Source organism: Metarhizium acridum (genome assembly GCF_019434415.1).
Source record: "Metarhizium acridum strain ARSEF 324 chromosome Unknown scaffold_1, whole genome shotgun sequence".
Taxonomy (NCBI): Eukaryota; Fungi; Ascomycota; class Sordariomycetes; order Hypocreales; family Clavicipitaceae; genus Metarhizium; species Metarhizium acridum.
Window position 1 is genome coordinate 6,015,238 of NW_027094015.1, and position 18,527 is coordinate 6,033,764.

Here is an 18,527-nt window from a genome sequence, read left to right on the forward strand (position 1 = left end):
TGTTGCTCTGGCACTACAGCCTGTCTTAGATTTTGTCTCGGGTGTCAAACATCTCAACGCGAGCATACACCATTCCGTCTGTTTCAAACCTGGAAAAGCACACGACCGCAAAACTCATCGAGCCACCTCCAAAAAAAGTACACCAAGTACATTGATTGGGGTGCGATATCAGATGTAGAGGCGGGGAGCCAGAGGGGCAGCCAGGGTTGGTTGGAGAGCAGTCCTGAAGCTATATTCGGCTCATGGACCTTTGCAAGTTTGCAACAAGATATTACACAGACCTTGTGGTTGTTGTTATGCACTTATCTTCAGCCAGCAGTGTGAATAATTGCTCCTTTTTTGTCTTCATCCCGTATCTCAGTTTATCATATACCACATCTTAAAGAAAAGAACCATTGTCTAGCATTTTGCTAACTTTGGAGCATCTAGGTCGTATCTAGCTCAGCAGACGCCACAATCAAAGCACTCTTCGCCCATAACCACGCAGAATGGTGCTTTGAGCGACCATGTGTGACTTCTGAGCCTAGGATCTGACACTGCCGGCAGTGACCATATATCAGAGTTCCACTACAGTACCCTCTGTTGATGGTCTTGGTCCGAGTAGCCTGCCGCCGGCCGAGGTGACAAATGCTCAGCCGCGATATTGTCAAACTGGCATTTCAGAACCGTATTAGGCGCCTATCAGTATCCTTCTGTTGTGGCGAGTTGATAGCGTCAGACCAGTCGGTAGCTCTCGTACTGAACAGTCTTCTCACCTTCGACAATATTCGTCGCGTCAAATTATCCAGTCTTGACTCAATAGCTCAATGCTCCCCATGATGCCTTCGCATATACGCGACGCAGAATCGGCTTTCCCGATATCTCCAACGAGCTCCAACACAATAGGTTCTAGTTTTGACGGCTGCCAGTATTCTCCAGTTAAAGTTATTAGCTCGAATATACCGTTTCACCAAGCACAATATCAATGGCCAACTGATAGTACTGCTGGTCTATCAGGTAGTGTAAATAAAGAGACGTCGACGCCTGAAGGGGCTCCACGAAAGAAAAGACGTAGTAGGAAGGGACTGAGTAAACGATTCGAATGCTTCGCTGAGGGTTGTGGGAAGAGCTACTCACGAGCTGAGCATTTGTAAGCATCATCTAGACTCAATCTCTGTACTAGCTGTGTTGTTTGAGCCGTCTGACTCTAATTTAGATACCGACACCAGTTAAACCACAACTCCAAACAAACATTTCACTGTGAATACGCAGGCTGTTCGCGTGCCTTTGTTCGAGCCGATTTGTTGAAACGGCACACGGATCGTCATGCCGCTAAGGGTTCCCAACTAGGTCCAAATGAACATCTCAGCGGTCAAATACCACAAGAAGTAAATTTTAAACCAACACCGCCGTTTTCCGAAACCCATTCGGCTGCAGCCATTGGCGGCCACCACCAAACGCAGCCTCAATTGATCGAAGACCGGTCTCAAAGTCCTTATACTCCAGTTAGTATCACAACATCATCTGGTTTAAGGTACAATTATTCCGCGGATATGACATCCGCGAGCCACGGCCCATATCAAAGAGCCGACGCTCAACTATCAGGCCCGGTCAAAATACTAACCAAGAAACTTTGACACCCAGCAAATTGACGTCACCTCCAGTGTCCGGCGCGAACCAATACTATCATGGGCAAATGCAGCACAACATGCTCTCTCAACCCTCGACATTCACATCACCACCCCAATCATTACACCTAGACATGTCACATACACAATATCCGTCGAGCAATAGGGGCTCGACCTCGCATGCCTCTAGTCAAGAATGCGATAGAAGAGAATCCACACAACATCACGATGCGTCACGTCACCCTGCGGATATATTTGCCCTTGATCAAATGACAATGCTTAGTGCTGGGCCAGTATTTGGGGACGATGGGAGTCTAAGCAAGACGCCTTATGTAGCCATGCCAGAGGACTTCATGGCTTATTTATTCAACTCGCTTCCCTCCCAGGGCTCACCTCCTGGAATTGGACTTCAAGGTCCTGTCTTAAAGTGAGCTAAAAGCTAACAAGATAATAATGTGTTGCCCAGCTAACTTGTTTTGAAGGTATGGAGAATTACAGGACACGCACTACTCTACACCATTCACTGTCAATGGCATGTCGCAGATTGGACCTTTCCCAAGTGCTCCTCAGCATATCATGTCGGTAACCAATTTGCTTGACGAAAATTCTCCCGAGACCAATATATCAGACCAAAGAAGTCAAGAGATTTTTGACTTCATCAAAGATCGTTTCCATGAACACGACGTACCCCCCGCAGAACGAAGTCGGGACAACATCTTGGAAGGGGACCGCGAACAAGACAACCATATGCTGAGTTGTAGGATGATGCAGGCATATCTTGGCTCCTACTGGTACCACTTCAGTGACCAACTCCCGATTTTGCATCGACCGACTTTCTCTTCCGACACAACTCCCAATCTCCTGCTCCTAGCAATGATGACTATTGGTGCCGCATGTCTGGATAGAACCTATGGTCAACAGGTCTTGACAGCAGGCGCTAAACTTTCAAATTTTATCGCTAGACATTTGAGATGGGAGGTCTTCATGGATGTAAACTTCCGACCACCAGCAAAGCTCTGGGTTTTCCAGACACTAATTTTGCTGGAGCTGTACGAGAAGATATTTTCAACGAGGGAGTTGCATGAACGCGCCCACATTCACCATGCCACCATGATTACTCTCATGCGTCGTGGACGATCACTCATTGGAAATTCCTCCATGAACTCGCCTCCAAACTCACGAGAAACGCTAAATGGATCGAAAAAAGTGCCGGGAGTCGGCCAAACGCCGGAGGAACGGTGGAACCATTGGGTCACCAATGAAGCTACCAGACGAGCGGCGTTCGCCGCCTTCATCATTGATTCTACTCATGCCGCCATGTTTGGTCACTCGGCCGTGATGGTAACACACGAGATGAGGCTTCCATTGCCCTATGATGAGTCTTTGTGGAGAGCCAGGAGCAGTGCCGAGGTAGGAAGGGCTGAAGCAAGCCTCAATGCTAGAGGCATACAGCCAATATCGTTCCTTGAGGGACTCAAACGCACTCTGAGTCATCAGGAAGTTAAGACAACGTCATTTGGTAGAACCGCTCTCATGGCTGGTCCCATGAGTGTCACGTATCATATGCAACAGCGAGATCTTCAGGTCAACGTCCTCGGTCGCGGAGTGATTCAGGCGCTGGAGGATCGCGATAGGTGGCGTGCATGGTTGACAAAAGCATACGACTCTTGGAAGAGCGACTTTGATAAAGAGCTTCAGGATAGCGGGCCTTCTAGCGATCCCTACGGCCAAGGAAGCACCAGAAACGAAGCCCACATCGTGTTTGGCAGCCGTACGGTACTGCATCATTTAGCCCACATGGCGATGCATGCGGATATCGTTGACTGCCAAATGTTTGCCCGTGCTAAAAGGCTCCTTGGAAGAACTATTGGCGCACAGGAGTTGAGTAGCGCTCAGAAACGAGTGAAGGAGAAATGGGCCCCATCTGCCAAGGCCCGTGACGCTACATTCTACGCGTTGAAGTTTCTAAGTTCAGTCCTGCTACCAGATGGGGCGGCGTTCATGAATGCAGCCAGCCCTTGGCCTGAAGGCTTCTACGAAACACGCTACGATGTGCTCATGAATAGGCCGTGGGTACTTTACTTTGCTGCTCTTGTGGTATGGTGCTACGGCTATGCATTAGAAGGACCTTGTGGAGATGTTGCGAGGCACAATACTGCAGAGGAGAACCAGCAGCAAATGAGGCACTATTTACTAAGGTACGCAAGCATTACAGATCCAGATGAGCTCCAAGCCATGCAGGGTATCAGCAATAATACGGCATTGCTGGTGGTGCTGCGGGACTCGTTTGACAATACCAGATGGGATTTACTACATGAAGGGGCTCATTTGATGAGAAACTGTATTATTCTGAACGGCGGCGGTACCGTGTAGGCTACGGCAAGCGGGATTACATGGACCAGGCGATGATTTGAATGAATCATGTATATTAGATGGTGGTGGTGTGGGCATATGAAGCGTCGGCCTTCATGCCTGTCTATTTAGGGCACGGTTTATGTTCATTCAAGGAATGAAAAATATCATCTATTAATCATGGCAACATCTGAGTGTCGTTTTATATAAAGTGGTCTCCAGCAGTCTATACACCAATCTATAGGCGCAGCGTCCAAGGCCAGCTCTACTCAGACCTTTGGTTCGGGATCAATGTTTGCCTTCAAGTGCTCAGCAATGCTCACAATGGCACCGTCGCGCTTCCGCTTCATGACACCCTTCAAGGTTGCCAGCCTCTTACCAACCTGCAGCGCCTCGCACTCAATGATGACCTCTTCGCCCGCGGGCACGGGCCGGAAATAAGTCACGTTCAAGTTGCGAGTGACGCCGAGGAACTGCCAGAACCCGGGCTTGCTGATGAGAACCAGGGGGATGGTGGTGCACAGGTCGAAGAGGGTGGCGGCCGCGCCGCCGTGTAGGTTGCCCAGGCGGTTGCAGTGGTCTTCGAGACAGGTGAATGTAAATGTGACGGAGGGTGCTGCGGCATCAGCATTTGCGGCCGAGACGGCCATATGGGGGAGGAGTTTGGACATCCATTCCTTGGGGACGGTTTTTGTTAGTCATGGTTGCAAAGAACGGGAGTTTTGGTCTGCGAGTGGACTGCGTGCTTACTCCGGCCTTCCAGTGGTCATCGTCGTCTTTGGTGAGCCATGCCTTGGCTCGCTCCAGGGGGTCGTCGTAGAGATCCTCGTACTTTTTATCAATCATGGTGGTGGATGTTGCTGTGAGAGCCGACGACTGCTTAGCGAGAGTGAGGGAAGGCCAATGTTGGTCAAGAAATACCAAGGGTTGTGTCGCTTTGTCAAGTATACGAGGTATAAGGTGCAGTTAAATATCCCAATGCTCGACTAGGAATGAAGTCTACTGAATAGCTGACGCCGACGGAAAAAAATTCCAATGGCGTAGATTTGAGGAATAGTAACGGGAATGAGTCTTGTCGGAGGGATGACCAAAGACTGAGAGGAGTCAAGTAGCAAATAGGTACGCTAGCACAGCATTGAGCATTGATGGAAGTAATGAGACTTGCTAGAGCCGCCAGGTGCCTGGGCCACTGTGCCTGGGCTGGAGGAGCATTGGTTGGCAGCTCCAGCGGTCAAGCTCTCACTGAAGAAGGGCCGAGCACCGCGCTATTTGTCCCCGAACCCCCGCGTGCCGTCTGCCGCGTGCGGCTACCCTTCACGGCGTGGCCGCAGTCGAGCCGGGCAAAAACCTTGGGGTAAGCGCAACATTGCCGAGGCTCCTTCACATGGCGGGTCCCGACGAAGCGGCGCATCCTGGCCAATGCCGTCGTTGCCAATTGACTGGCTCGGACCCACAACAACTGCTGCTTGTGATCGCTTCACAGTAAGCTCCCAACTTGCTTCTCCCTTTCCCAGACGCTCGCGATACCTGCACGTTTCGCGTCGTGTCTCATCAACGTCACCTCTGAAGCTCGAGACGGTGCTGTGCCATCTATGACAACCGCCATTCTCTAGCGTCAGGCATAAAAGGCCTTTCACGGACCCGGCCAAAGTCCCATCGGAGACATCCGCGGGCAGCCGAGATGGAGTTCGTCACAGCCCTTCGGGGTACTTTTGACGACAACAAGCCGTCACTGTTCGAGGTTCTCTCCGAGCAGCAACTCAATGGCTTGCTGCCGCCCACATTACGATATCTCCTCACAGTCGCGACACAGAGACATCCCCGCTATCTACTGCGCATACTCAACTCCTTTGACGAGCTCTACGCCTTGTGCATGCTCGTCGTTGAGCGACACTACTTGCGTACCCGCGGCGGATCCTTTACCGAAAACTTTTATGGGCTTAAGCGGGAAAAGGCCCTACGGGGTGAGATACCTCGGGCGAGCATATCGGCTCCAAATCTGGTCCGTGAGACGCTCAAGTTATCCACCAGCGACGTTCGGAAGAACCTGGCCGTGCTTGTTGGTGTGCCGTATTTGAAGCGCAAGCTGGACGAAGGCTACGAAGTTAACGCGCCAAGAGCGCTGCTTGGCTCAGCCTATACTCGAATGCCGGAGAACCCCACCGTCAAAGACAGGATCCTGCATTATTACCGATGGTTCTTGATGAATATATACCCGAGCGTAAATGCCGCTTACTACTTTGCCATATTGGTTTTCAACCTTGGTTACCTATTTGACAGGACCAAATACCACAACCCTCTCATGTGGCTGATTGGAACTCGACTCCGCCGAATGACGGGTGCCGATTACCAGGCTATCGACGCGCTCTCGCAACCTAAACCTGGCAATCGACCAGGATCACGATCGATCTTCTCACCGAGCGAGCTGGGTTCAAAAGTGCTGTCGAGCCTATCACTACTTTTGCCCATGAGCATCTTCGCACTCAAGTTCTTGGAATGGTGGTACCAATCAGATTTTGCCAAGCAGTTGTCTCGCAAGGCAACCGAGAACATTGACCTCCCGCCGCCCATTGTAAACGGGGTCGCAAAGAAATCCAACTCGTCTGCGAGTCAAGAGGCCAAGGCTGAGAAGACTGCCGAGGACGGCCGTGATGAAATAATGTCCGCCGAGGACGCACCGATTGCCACGCCATCTATGCTGCCCATCTATGTGGTGCCAACTCCCAAGGATACCTCGCATTGCCCAATCTGCCAAGACGATATCGTTACCCCGACAGCCTGCCAAACAGGCGTCGTGTACTGTTACACGTGCATTCACAAATGGCTTGAGGGGACGCACGACAAGCAGGAGAGTTTCATGGAAAAGCATAAAGGCAAGTGGGAGAGCGGCGTTGGCAGGTGTGCGGTTACTGGCAAGCGCGTCCTTGGCGGAACCGAAGGTCTGCGAAGGATCATGATATGAGAATAAATCTGATTGGGGGCGTCTCGTCTTCAGCGGAAATGGAAGGCGGAGAGCGAAATGTCTCTGGCGTAGACACGGGGTAATGTAAAATTAGAAGCATGATGATGATGAGGGGCACAAGATGCAGTCAAATGGCAGGCGAGCGCAAAGGAAGTACGTCAGCGGACAAATAATTAAAAAGCCGGCAAAGCATTTGTGAGACTGAAACTCTTGGAAGTCGGGAATTCCGGATTTGGTCAAAGTCATTGTTCGCAGCCCTGCAACGGCATGTGGAACCGGTTCCCTGACCAATGGCGTGGATCCATTTCGAGTTTCTGGAATGCGACTTGCTCCGCAACATGTCTTGGATGTCAACGACATGACCTGACTGGGGGCTCAGCGAGAGACAGAGAGTGGCGGAACATGGCCATGATCTATCCGGGGATTCATTCTCACACGCCTCAATGCGCGAGATTGTCTGTCCTGCCGCCAGGGGCATCCCGGGCCGTTGACTCTTGACCCCGGCGTTCTGGAATGCACCGTTGCCGAGAATGGCAGAGACAAAGACTATTGTGGCGTCCATATATAAGACAGTCAGGGTCTTTCTCTTGGACACGTCAAGGGACCTCTCTTAATGGAGTCCGGCAACTCATTCAGTCCCTGGACGCCTCTGGAATGCAGTCCCTTCTGCCAACCTCGTGGTTTAGAGTAGTACCCAAGCTGAAGAAAGACGAGCCACCATGGCTCGCGTATATTGCCTTCATTATCATCTGGGCGAAACAGAATCTTCGCAATCTTCCCCGCCTCCTGAATTATACAATGCAGAATCTACAGTCTATATAAGTGACCTGTCTGAGCCATCCCCGCCTTCTAGATTCTTCATACCTTCACAACGCCCTTTTGTTTCCATTTTGGAACACTTGAACCAGATCCAAAGGAAATTCAGCAAACGAGTTTGAAACTGCTGGGACAGAACCGTGACTGACTATACCTGGCTGTCATGGCTTCCTACGCCCTAGCTACTTCGTACGCCGGGGAGTCCCTCCTCTCGGGATTCAACTGGTTCGACGGAGCCGATCCCTCTCACGGATATGTTTCCTACCAGAGCCGTCGGAATGCCGAAGCTCTGGGTCTCTATTCTGTCGACGAAAAAACGGGAGTCGTGAGACTAGGCGTCGACAGCACGAATATGTACTCCCTGACCGCTGGACGACCGAGTATCCGGCTTGAAAGCAAGGAGGCGTTTAATCATGGCCTCTTTATTGCCGACTTTTTACACATGCCTCCCTCGCAATGCGGTCTCTGGCCAGCATGTAAGTCCAGATTCGTTACCCCTTAATGGCAGACCATCAATAACTAACTGCGCCACAAAAAAAATAAAGTCTGGTCGTACGGTCCCAATTGGCCTGCAGGCGGCGAGGTCGACATTATCGAAGGCGCAAACGACCAGCGCAGCAACCTCCTGTCCGCTCACACAGTAGCCGGCTGTACCATAAGCAAGAGCCTCATGGGCGAATTCTCAGGCGTCCAGCGCGATACTGACTGCAACGTCGGAAGTAACAATGTCGGGTGTGGATATTCCTCGCCGGCGGGCGACACCTCTGCGTACGGGGACGGTTTCAACGCCGCCAACGGGGGCGTATACGCCATGGAGTGGGATGATGAGTTAATCAAGATATGGCACTTTGCGAGAAGCAAAATCCCCAAGGATATCACTAACAAGACGCCTGATACGGCGGGCTGGGGTTTGCCGGATGCGATTTTCGGTGGCCGCGGTTGTGACGTCGACAACTTCTTCAAGGACATGAGTCTGGTTATAAATATTGTGAGTTTGACAATTGATACACCTAAAGCCTTGAGTGGCTCAAGTTACGGTTTGGACTGACTTGGCATGTTAGAACTTTTGCGGTGATTGGGGTAACGCGATTTGGGGGAAATCCGACGGCTGCGCGAAGTATGCGGCGACGTGCAGCGAATACGTTGCCAATAACCCGGAGGCTTTCGCGAACGCGTACTGGGATGTCAGGTATATTGAGGCCTACCAGAAGATCGATGTGCTGAATTCCTCGAGTTCTCCTAGCTCGTCTGCCACGGAGCCCCTGACCCGGGTGAAGAGCACGACAACCATTACCACCACTATCACGATTAGACGCCAACATGGCACCACTCGCACTGCCGTAGAGGGCCGGAACACGACCTCCGTTTTGAGCGTGGATGCCGCTTCGTCTTATCAGTCTGTTCCTGAGGTGGTTGCGGCAAAGACAACACCCGTTTACAGAGTGAATGCGACTTCGCCATATGAGTCTACGCCTAAGAAGGCTGCCGCTGGCACAACGTCCATTCACAGAGTGAATACGACTTCATCGTATGAGCCTAGTCGTGGAAACGCTGCCGCCGGCACAATGCCTATTTTCAGATTGAATACGACCTCGTCCTATGAGCCTACTCCTGAGGAGGCTACTGCCGGGACCACAACACCGGTCTACAGAGTGAATGCGACTTCATCCTACATCTCTACTACTCAAAAGGCAACCACCAGCATAACACCAGTCTACAGACTTAATACGACGTCATCGTTGAGATCGTCTCACAGCAGCCGTTCTGCGAATACAACGGACGCCCAACTATACGCAACGTCCTCGTTGAGATCTACTCGACGTAGCATTCCTACGAATACAACCACTGTTCCCCGACACGCAATCTCTTCACTCATGTCTGTCCCCAGCGGCACCTTCACAAATACAAACCTGGTCCCCAGACCCCACGCTGCGTCCTCGCCCATCTCTATACCCAGCGAGGTTCCAGCGCCCCCGAACCCCGTACAGCTGGGCGACTTCGCATACCTAGGCTGCTACGGCTCGAGCGACGACTTCAAAACCTTTCGCAAAGTCAAAGACAGCAGAGACATGACTGTCGATCTATGCGTACAGCTCTGTCGCGGCTCAATGTTCTCAGGCGTATACGACACGCAATGCTTCTGCGCAGATTCAATCGACGCCAATACCCGCCCGGCAAACACCAAGAACGGTGATATCTGTGATCACCCTTGCCCGGGCAACCATGTCCAATACTGCGGTGGACTGGCAAAGAGCCCTGGCAAACTCGCCAATACCACTTCTACCCCTGCAAACGACCGCTTCGAGAACATTGCTTCGTCAACTGGCGTCGCGGCGAGCAGGTCGACTGCCACGGGCCAGCGATTCAGAAACTCGACGACTGGGGGGGTTGGCAAGAATTCCACCCTGGCGACGAGGTTCCATGTGCCTTTCAAGAGAAGCCCCGTTTCACGCATGGAAAGGGCTATTCTTCTTAGCGTCTATGGACTCGTAAAGGACGAAACGTCGCCTCCGCCTTCACCGCCCATGGCCGGAAACAATATCACGCGTACATTTACTGCGTATTCTACAACTATGCGAGTCAAGACAATAACTGTTATTCCGGTGCAGGCGACGGCTGCCGCGTCCAAGGCAGATATGGTTGCGGACAAGAGCCCTAGCGAACCCTCCGTGGCTGACAAGACGTCGACCGTTGTTTCTACACAGGGTACCTCTGTCCCATCGAAGGACAAGCCTGCCGGGGACAAGGATCCTGGAAAGCCTATTCCCACGGGGGAGAATTCTGACCCGGAGAAGGATGGGTTCGTCGCTGACAGACGCCCTGGTGATTCTCATGCGGGTGACAAGACTGTTGATCGCGTTCTCGAGACTGCTGCCCCTTCCAATGTCGAGTTCGTTACGGACAAGCGTCCTGATGGTCCTCCTGTCGGTGGCAAGACCGTTACGAAGACGGTCGACCGGATGAATGTGGTGGTTGAGGACTGCGAGTGTACCGAAGGAGAGGCTCACCCGACTTGTTCTACCCCTCCTTCTCCGCCATCAGCAGAGCAATCCAAACCTCCTCATCTTGCGCCATCAGACGTTGAGGCTCCTGTGCCTGTAGAGGGCTCCGAATACAGTCAAGCTGCACCGCCGGCCCAGGCTACCAACCCTCGCCAGCCAGTGCCGTCAGACATCGAGGTTCCTGTTCCCGTCGAGGGCTTGAAGCACAGTCAACCCGCTTCAGCACCAGCCCGGGTTACCAACAACCCTCATCAGTCTGCGCCATCAGACATCGAGGTTCCTGTGCCCGTCGAGGTCTTGAAGCACAGTCAACCTGCTCCAGCACCAGCCCGGGTTACCAACAACCCTCATCAGCCAGTGCCGTCAGACATCGAGGTTCCTGTGCCTGCCAAGGACCCGAAGCATACTCAACCCGCTCCAGCACCAGCCCGGGTTACCAACAACCCTCATCAGTCTGCGCCATCAGACATCGAGGTTCCTGTGCCTGCTAAGGACCCAAAGCATACTCAACCGGCACCACCATCAGCCCAAGACACCAAGGTTGATGGCCCCGAGTCTTCAGGTAACGATTCGCCCGCACCAGTTGGGACCCCAGGAGAGATTCAGCACGCTCCCCCTTCACCTGCGGCGCCACCTCCAGCACGAATCACTCATCCTTACGGGGTCCAGCCTTCGGGATTTGAGACTCTTCCCCCGGTTGGCGCCTCGCAGGAAGCCAAGACTCCCCAGCCATCAGTGGTTACTGCCGGCACTGGCAAGACATGGAGTCGGAAGCCAGGCATTGCGTTGGGATTGGTAATCTTGGTCGTTGCTATGCTGTTGTGATTCAAGCAAGTTTGAACAAAGAACAAAAAAAAGAGTCAAGATCGAAGAACAATGTTTGATGTTTTGATGTTTACATATGGGAGGATTTGGTGTATTTACCGCCTGCTTTGCTTTGCATTTATTGACGACTCGAGATGCGAATTGCGACATTGTTTATTGGCTTGACGGCGATCAGTTGAGTTTTTCATTTGCATTGATACGTAACGAGATACGAGATTGAGCGTACATCATTTCTTAGGAAGTCTATAGAGAAATCAGTATGAAGAGTGAATGAATGAAATAATATATGAAATGGCAACAAGACGCCTGAGATTGTGTACTCCGTTTTGATGATTAATATTCCCAGACCTCGCTAATATTCAGTGCAATTTACATGATATTCCGGCGTCCATTATTCAAACTTTTGTGCTCTTCCCCCCCCAAGGACCCAAGGAGGGGCCCGGGTGCAAGGTTGACGTGACATGCGCTCCCAAGTGGATGCGTCCTGTCTAGATATCTACGACAACGGCTCGGCTCACAGTCTTTCCGGAATTTCTGTACATTTGAGCGGCGTTGACCATCAGGCTGCCGTGGTTGCTTCCCGGGCCACTCATGAGCCATTTCCACAGGACGCTATGAATGCCGTGAAAGACAATCTCAAACATGTCGACCCAGGATTGATTGGGAATGAAGTCCCAGAAGAAGCCGCGTCTCGGCCGAGAGAGAAGGCGCTCATAAGCAAATTGCACATCGTCAAAGTAGACAGACTCTTTGCCGTAGGCGCAGTGGCAATGTCCAAAGACATGTAGTCTAGGCTTCACACGCCATACTTCTCTTAATAGGTGAGGGCAGCCAAGATCCAGATCAAGATGGTGTTTCTATGAGCCTTGATGTCAGCATGCTTCGTCCTGTCGGCGCATTGATGAAGCTCCTAGGGCTTACCGGTGGACTGTGAGTGACTAAAATGTCCGTCTGAGGAGGTACTTTGCTTAGCCAAGGAGGCCGTGTGGGTGAGTACTGAAACCTAGTCATCATCACTGTCAGTTCGGGGAGGAATTTACGACTTGACTGACATGGATACCATTTGGCTCCCCGTCTTACAGATGGACGACTTACGCAAAGCTCTTGGGGCCACACTCGGGAATATCTGGGGCGCCGAATATTGAAATCTCTCTGCCTTTGATTTTGTGAACGGAAATCTCTCCTTGGAGGTAGGTAAGGCCGTCGAGATTTAGCCTAGCACCTCGCCTCCGGTCATCATCACACCGGCTCCTGATGTCGAAGTAGCTGTCGTGATTACCAGCAATGACAATTTTGACCGCGTGGGGAAGGGTTTTCAGCCAGTCCAGCTGATTCTGTATATCGGCGGCGGTGCCGGCATTGGTAAGATCGCCAGCATGGATGAGAATATCACCGGGCGGCACGTCCACGATTTGGTCGTGCGTGTCCGAGATGCACACCACACGTATTGACGCCTGGTGCCGCGGCGGGCGGAAAGGTGTGCCTCTCAGAAATAGCACAAGATGGTAGAAGTTGATGGTGAAGAAGGTGAGGGGCGAGTCGATGAGGTGGTCCAGGACCGTCAAGCTCTCCCACTGGTTGCTGCGACGGAGGCCGAGCCAGACCAAGAGGCCCATGATGAAGACGGCAATGGATGGCGACGGCAGGAGGCGCAGCTTTGGCGAGCGGCCACCATCTAGGCGTCTGCGATGCTTGGATGGCCACCGATCCGGGTAGTTGACGATAAAATGAAGAACTAAACGTCGAGTGCCGACGGGCCTGAACGGCACGCGAGGACTTTTTGAGTCTGGAGTAACTTGGAGCTGGAGCTTGACTGGATGTTGGAGAGAGAGAGCCAACATGCAATTGGCTGGCCGGGAATGTGCACTTGTGGCTTGACGCCTTTTAGGCTTTTATGCAGGAGGAGTGACTTGTGCAGCAATTCTGCCAAGCCCGATCAATGATCAGCGAGCCCTCGGGCCGCCAAACGACGACGTCACTGTCTCTGTACGTACGGAGTACTCCGGTCAGCGGAGGGACTGCTAGTACCTAAGGTACGTACGGCAAGAACTTCGCCCGTACTGCGCAACCCATCCGAAATATTGGGACACTGTTCACCTTCATCTTAAAGTGATTCAATTCATGCCCCTGCTTCTCGAGGGCAAACCCGGAGACGGGATTCCACCTTGAAAAGTCAGTCTTGAAATACTAGCCGTGAGAACAGTGACAAGTCCCTGCTCAGCTGAAGAGTACCGTTGACGCGGTGGGTCGGCAATCTGGAAAGCACGGGCCACCCTGGAGCTTCGTCACTTTTCCTGATTCCAATGTTGGAGCTTGCCGCCGCTGAACGAGTTCAACCTCTTTGCGCTCCCTGACGTCGCGCACATTTTCTAACTTGTAACAACTCATCGCCTTCGTCGCCCAGGCAAATAGCTTGTCGAGATCTTGTGGTTGCTCAACTTCTTGCCAGATTGGGCTTCGTACTTTCCGCCAAATTGATGTCCTTTGTTACCAGAGAATCGGTTGCCACATCCCTTTTCCACAACCCTAGAGCTTGGCTCTCTCACCAACAGCCTGTCTACTCCAACTTGATACCATGGCGAGCCTAAGAGAATTGTACGGGAAACAGGGGAACGGGAAGGATTCACATAATTTTGGGTCCGTCTACAGCCATCAGTTGACATCAAGCCTTGCAGCTAACCTTTCCTCAAGCGTGGACTATGTAATTCACTACAAGGTTCCGCCTGAAGGTACGCCCAACTGAACCTTGACATCATGATGATATTTTCTCCGCCTATATACTCACCTACGTCAAGAGCGCGACGAAGCAGAGGCAGGATTTGTGCAGCTCATCAAATCTTTGACCAAGGTAGGCCTTGCTGCTGAAGTGCGTAATGGGGATCCTGGCTCGTTGCTTGTATTCGTCAGAATGGCCTCCACAGAGCTTTTAGGACAACAGGTTTACCGTGGTCGATTGCACGACTGGCTTCAAGGAGTACGCACATCGGGCCCCAACTCGGATATTACCAAAGCCTTGGAGGATGAGCCCGTAACGGAAGCAGAGCGGCTACGATTGGTCTACCAGCTCATTGCAAGACCTGAAAATGAAGGTGGTGCTGGAATCAGTCAGGCAAGCTCCAAATGGAAGTACGTAGTCGACGTTTTCCCTATTCATGACCAGCCCTTCAATAAGGCATGGATTCAGAAATGGAGCAAAAAATATTTGCTGGATGACAGCGACCTCGAAAATATTCGCTGCAAGTTTGGAGAGAGTGTCGCGTTTTACTTTGCGTTTTTAGGATGCTACTTCAGATTCTTGGCTTTTCCCGCTGCTTTGGGTCTGGGGACCTGGGTGCTGCTGGGACAATTTTCTTTCGTCTACGGGCTTGGCTGTGGTCTTTGGACGGTTGTTTTCCTAGAGTACTGGAAAAAGAAGGAAGTTGACCTGGCAGTACGCTGGGGCGTGCGAGGAGTATCTGCACTTCAACTACCTCGCACACAATTCGAGTGGGACTATGAAGCCGAGGATGCCGTAACCGGTGAGCCTGTCAAGGTCTATCCGTATATGAAACGACTCAAGACGCAGCTGCTCCAAATTCCTTTCGCCATTGCCTGCGTCCTGGTTCTCGGTAGCCTTGTAGTTATTGCGAACTCACTGGAGATCTTTATCAACCAGGTCTACGACGGCCCAGGCAAGCAGTATTTGGTGAGTACGGGGAAGCATCTATTCCTATCGCAAAAGTAAAACTGATTTTCCATTCAGGGATTCTTGCCCACTATGATATTAGTCATATTCACACCTACCTTCTCGGCCGTTCTCATGAGCGCCGCCAATGCCTTGACAGAGAAGGAAAACTATGATACTGTTGATGGTATGGTCCCAAACAGCATAGCCTTCGCTTTGTGGACTGATGGCTAACGGCTGAGAGCAGCTCACAAAGCTGCTCTCATCCAAAAGCAGTTTGTGCTCAATTTCATAACCTCCTACATGGCCCTTATCTTTACTGGCTTTGTTTATATCCCTTTTGGCAACATCTTGCTACCATTCCTTGACTTTTGGCGACGCACTGCTCAAACGCTTACCTTTAGCGACAAGCCTCTTCCTACACAACAGTTTCGCATTGACCCTGGGCGTATTAGTAGCCAGATGTTCTATTGCACCGTTACAGCTCAGGTCGTCAATTTCGCAACCGAGGTCATTGTTCCGTATGTAAAACATAAAGCCTTTGCCAAGGCCAAGGAATTCAAATCAAAGGGAACTTTGCAAGCACAAGATCACCCTGAAGAGGCTGAATTCTTGAGGAGGATCCGCGACGAATGTGAACTTGAGGTATATGATGTTACAGACGACTACCGGGAGATGGTTATGCAATTTGGTAAGTGTCATGCACCGGCCAAACAGTGACCCGAATAAATCTTCTTACTCTTTAACTAGGTTATTTGGCGCTTTTCTCTGTAGCTTGGCCATTAGCAGCCTGTTGCTTCCTCGTGAACAACTGGGTCGAGCTCCGTTCCGATGGGCTGAAGATTGCGATTAGCTGCAAGCGGCCAATTCCTTGGAGATCCGACTCCATCGGTCCTTGGATCAATGCCATGGGGTTTCTGGCTTGGCTTGGAAGCATAACCAGCGCCGCCATCGTGTTTCTTTGCAGTGGCTCGCAGGACCAAAAGCGAGGAGCCGCGTCTCAGATAACTGCGTGGGGAGGGTTGCTCAGCATCCTCTTGGCAGAGCACTTTTACCTTCTGACTCAGCTGGCAGTTCGCTTTGTCATGAACAAGGTTGAAAGCCCCGGCATCCAGCAAGTACGAAAGGAGCGATACTTGATGAAGAAGAAACTGCTGGCGGAGAATATTGGTCAACCTGCCGCCGAGAAGGCATCCATACCAGGTGTTGAGGCCGGAGAGAAAATTACGAAACAGGCCCTAGAGGAAGAGGCTCGTCAGGCTTCAATCCGGGGGCATGGGAGTCCTGAAGAAATGTAAGTTGTGTGATGACTGAAGGGTATGGTGCTTCCCTCTCACACTTGCTCACCCGATTCACAGGTTTTGGCAGCGTCAGCGAAGCATGGAGGAGACAATTCTAATTGGTCGAAAGATGATTGAGCAACAGGTGAGTCATGCTGGAATTCTATTTATGGTTGCGGTTGCTATATTGAGACGAACTAACTGTGGCAACATCTATTGACGAAAATAGATGGCAGCTGAAAACAAGAAGAAGCAACATACCCCGGGTCCCAGCCCTCAGGCATAACTACGCACTCCAGTAGTGATGTTGAGTTGATTGTAATCTTGTCTGAATGTGATGAAAGTGTCTGGTCCGCGGCTCGCATGGTAACATTGAATGAGGCGAGCGATTAACCGGTGAGACGGCGTGGCTGTTTTGTGGCATCTCAAATTGCAGAAGCTAGCAGCACGTGGGTGTCAAATGAAAAGACGGATGGAATCATGGCCGAGGCTGGTCGCTCGTCCTGGGACGTACAGAGCAAATTGGCAGAAGGGTAGAAGTAGCGAGGGTGCTGACGATGAAGCATGTCAGCCGCCAATCGGCGACCCTTTGCAATTCTTGGAATAATCATGACCTCATTTTCAGTTCATGTGAAAACAAAAGAAGGGATGAACAAGCCGTGCCACGAGCAAAGGACTGTTGGGTGGTCATGATGGGCACTGACAGGGGGAGCAAGCTGGCCACATTGTTCAACGTCGGCGATCTACCGAGTACCTAAACTGCCTAGTATTGAGGTGCTTGAATATAATCCCTAGTCACGCCAAGAATTACAGACATGACGGCAAGCAGAAATGAGGTATTGTGGTTTGTGATGATAGTCAAGCGGCGTGGGCTCGCCAAGTGGGCAATTCGAGGCAGTCTGGACTGGCCCGTCGCAGAAAATGGACAGGGAGCAAGCACTTGGGCATTTGGATGTGCAAACTCGATATTACACTTGACATCAATGATAGCATTGACTTGAGGTGTCAATGGCCAACTGGAATAAGCAGGCTGAGGTGGCTCCATACACACTTCCAACACTCGACTCGTGCAGCACCGCACAGCCGCCCCCCACCAACAGTCCAATGTTGAGACATTTGACATTTGCTCAGAGAGGGCTCCCCATATTCCAATGGTTGCCGACCACTTGGGGAAAGGCCACACGGCTGTCCACATGGCCACTTGCCATTGCATCCAGGCCTAAGGGGGATGTCTTGTTGTTAAGTTTTTGTAGGGCGAAGCAGGCTGTAACGGAAAGGACTTCCGTATTGTGAAGAAAGACTCGCACATTGACATGACGAAGTGGTCTGGTGCTAGTAGACAGCTGAAGGAGCTAGCGTCGATGGGTGCAACCCGTACGAAGCCTGGTGCTTGCCCGTAGTTGATGCTGTACCGGGTACGGAGTACGGACGCGCGTGCGGACAGAATGGCCGCGCATTCTCATCCAGGTATTTGTGGACTCGACCTCCAGATCTCGGGACTCTCAAATAGAGAGTGTAGATGACCCGAGAATACAAGGCAGCTTGTCAGGCTGACTCGTTTCTCGAGGTCTCGACATCGAAGGGGCTGCGCCAACTAGAGGTACCTCTCTGTCAGACTAGCCCAGACGGGGAGATTATTGGAACGTGCCCTTCCACACCGTGCGCTCCCAGCCGTTAATATGAAATTCGGTATCCAAGGAGAAGTGAGTGCAGCATCGTTGCGGGCCCGTCCTCAATGCTAACATTGAACGGTTGAATGGAAAATTGTCAAAGCTGTTTTATCAAGTTTGTCCTCAAGTTGGCATAAACGACCGGCGGGGCACGGGCTGGGCCCTCCCCCGCACGCACATACCCAGAGTACTACGCACACCACCACCAGTGCACAGACTCTTTTGTCTGTTCTACTTGACATTTTCCGCCGCCCTATTCACCACCCGACCTGTCAACTGGTGCATCCCTTCAGTGCTGGTGGATTCAAGGGCTTGCACCCTGATCTGGACCCTATAACTTCGATCTTCT

General features: G+C 51.7%; 7 protein-coding genes across 9 annotated transcripts; 4 read left to right on the forward strand and 3 right to left on the reverse strand.

Annotated features, from left to right (window-relative positions):
- Nucleotides 1-1,876: 1,876 nt before the first annotated feature.
- Nucleotides 1,877-3,980, forward strand: J3458_001877 (uncharacterized protein; the record flags this gene model as incomplete). The annotated part of the gene is made up of 2 exons (XM_007809518.2): nt 1,877-2,034; nt 2,090-3,980. The coding sequence occupies 2 exons, from the start codon at nt 1,877-1,879 to the stop codon at nt 3,978-3,980; spliced, it is 2,049 nt and encodes a 682-aa protein (XP_007807709.2).
- A 248-nt stretch (nt 3,981-4,228) lies between these two features.
- Nucleotides 4,229-4,805, reverse strand: J3458_001878 (uncharacterized protein; the record flags this gene model as incomplete). The annotated part of the gene is made up of 2 exons (XM_007809519.1): nt 4,229-4,636; nt 4,710-4,805. 2 exons carry the CDS (start codon nt 4,803-4,805, stop codon nt 4,229-4,231), a joined length of 504 nt encoding a protein of 167 aa, XP_007807710.1.
- A 648-nt stretch (nt 4,806-5,453) lies between these two features.
- PEX12_1 (ubiquitin-protein ligase peroxin 12) lies at nt 5,454-7,764 on the forward strand. Its single transcript, XM_007809520.2, has one exon. It carries the CDS (start codon nt 5,641-5,643, stop codon nt 6,919-6,921), a length of 1,281 nt encoding a protein of 426 aa, XP_007807711.2. The 5' UTR covers nt 5,454-5,640; the 3' UTR covers nt 6,922-7,764.
- Nucleotides 7,049-7,733, reverse strand: J3458_001880 (uncharacterized protein; the record flags this gene model as incomplete). Its single annotated transcript, XM_066116972.1, has 1 exon — nt 7,049-7,733. The coding sequence occupies exon 1, from the start codon at nt 7,481-7,483 to the stop codon at nt 7,049-7,051; it is 435 nt and encodes a 144-aa protein (XP_065978860.1). The 5' UTR covers nt 7,484-7,733.
- A 136-nt stretch (nt 7,765-7,900) lies between the features above and the next one.
- Nucleotides 7,901-11,882, forward strand: J3458_001881 (uncharacterized protein; the record flags this gene model as incomplete). The annotated part of the gene is made up of 3 exons (XM_007809521.2): nt 7,901-8,213; nt 8,283-8,725; nt 8,799-11,882. The coding sequence occupies 3 exons, from the start codon at nt 7,901-7,903 to the stop codon at nt 11,562-11,564; spliced, it is 3,522 nt and encodes a 1,173-aa protein (XP_007807712.2). The 3' UTR covers nt 11,565-11,882.
- Nucleotides 11,883-12,052: 170 nt separating this feature from the next.
- Nucleotides 12,053-13,405, reverse strand: J3458_001882 (uncharacterized protein; the record flags this gene model as incomplete). Its single annotated transcript, XM_007809522.2, has 3 exons — nt 12,053-12,421; nt 12,486-12,567; nt 12,660-13,405. 3 exons carry the CDS (start codon nt 13,403-13,405, stop codon nt 12,053-12,055), a joined length of 1,197 nt encoding a protein of 398 aa, XP_007807713.2.
- Nucleotides 13,406-13,889: 484 nt separating this feature from the next.
- J3458_001883 (uncharacterized protein) lies at nt 13,890-18,235 on the forward strand. Of its 3 annotated transcripts, XM_066116973.1 has the most exons (8): nt 13,890-14,201; nt 14,256-14,293; nt 14,360-15,249; nt 15,307-15,415; nt 15,476-15,919; nt 15,979-16,522; nt 16,587-16,653; nt 16,738-18,235. In XM_066116973.1, exons 1-8 carry the CDS (start codon nt 14,140-14,142, stop codon nt 16,792-16,794), a joined length of 2,211 nt encoding a protein of 736 aa, XP_065978861.1. In that variant the 5' UTR covers nt 13,890-14,139; the 3' UTR covers nt 16,795-18,235. The 3 variants fall into 3 exon arrangements, with proteins under 3 accessions (XP_065978861.1, XP_007807714.1, XP_065978862.1); XM_007809523.2 differs by having other exon boundaries at nt 14,256-15,249; XM_066116974.1 differs by having other exon boundaries at nt 13,906-14,201; nt 16,587-18,235.
- The last annotated feature ends 292 nt before the right edge of the window (nt 18,236-18,527 follow it).

Coding starts and splice junctions, on each gene's coding strand:
- PEX12_1 (XM_007809520.2), top strand. CDS start 5,641: ATGGAGTTCGTCACAGCCCTTCGGGGTACTTTTGACGACAACAAGCCG.
- J3458_001883 (XM_066116974.1), top strand. CDS start 14,140: ATGGCGAGCCTAAGAGAATTGTACGGGAAACAGGGGAACGGGAAGGAT. Junction 15,416..15,475: donor AAACTATGATACTGTTGATG/GTATGGTCCCAA, acceptor GGCTGAGAGCAG/CTCACAAAGCTGCTCTCATC. Junction 16,523..16,586: donor CATGGGAGTCCTGAAGAAAT/GTAAGTTGTGTG, acceptor CCCGATTCACAG/GTTTTGGCAGCGTCAGCGAA.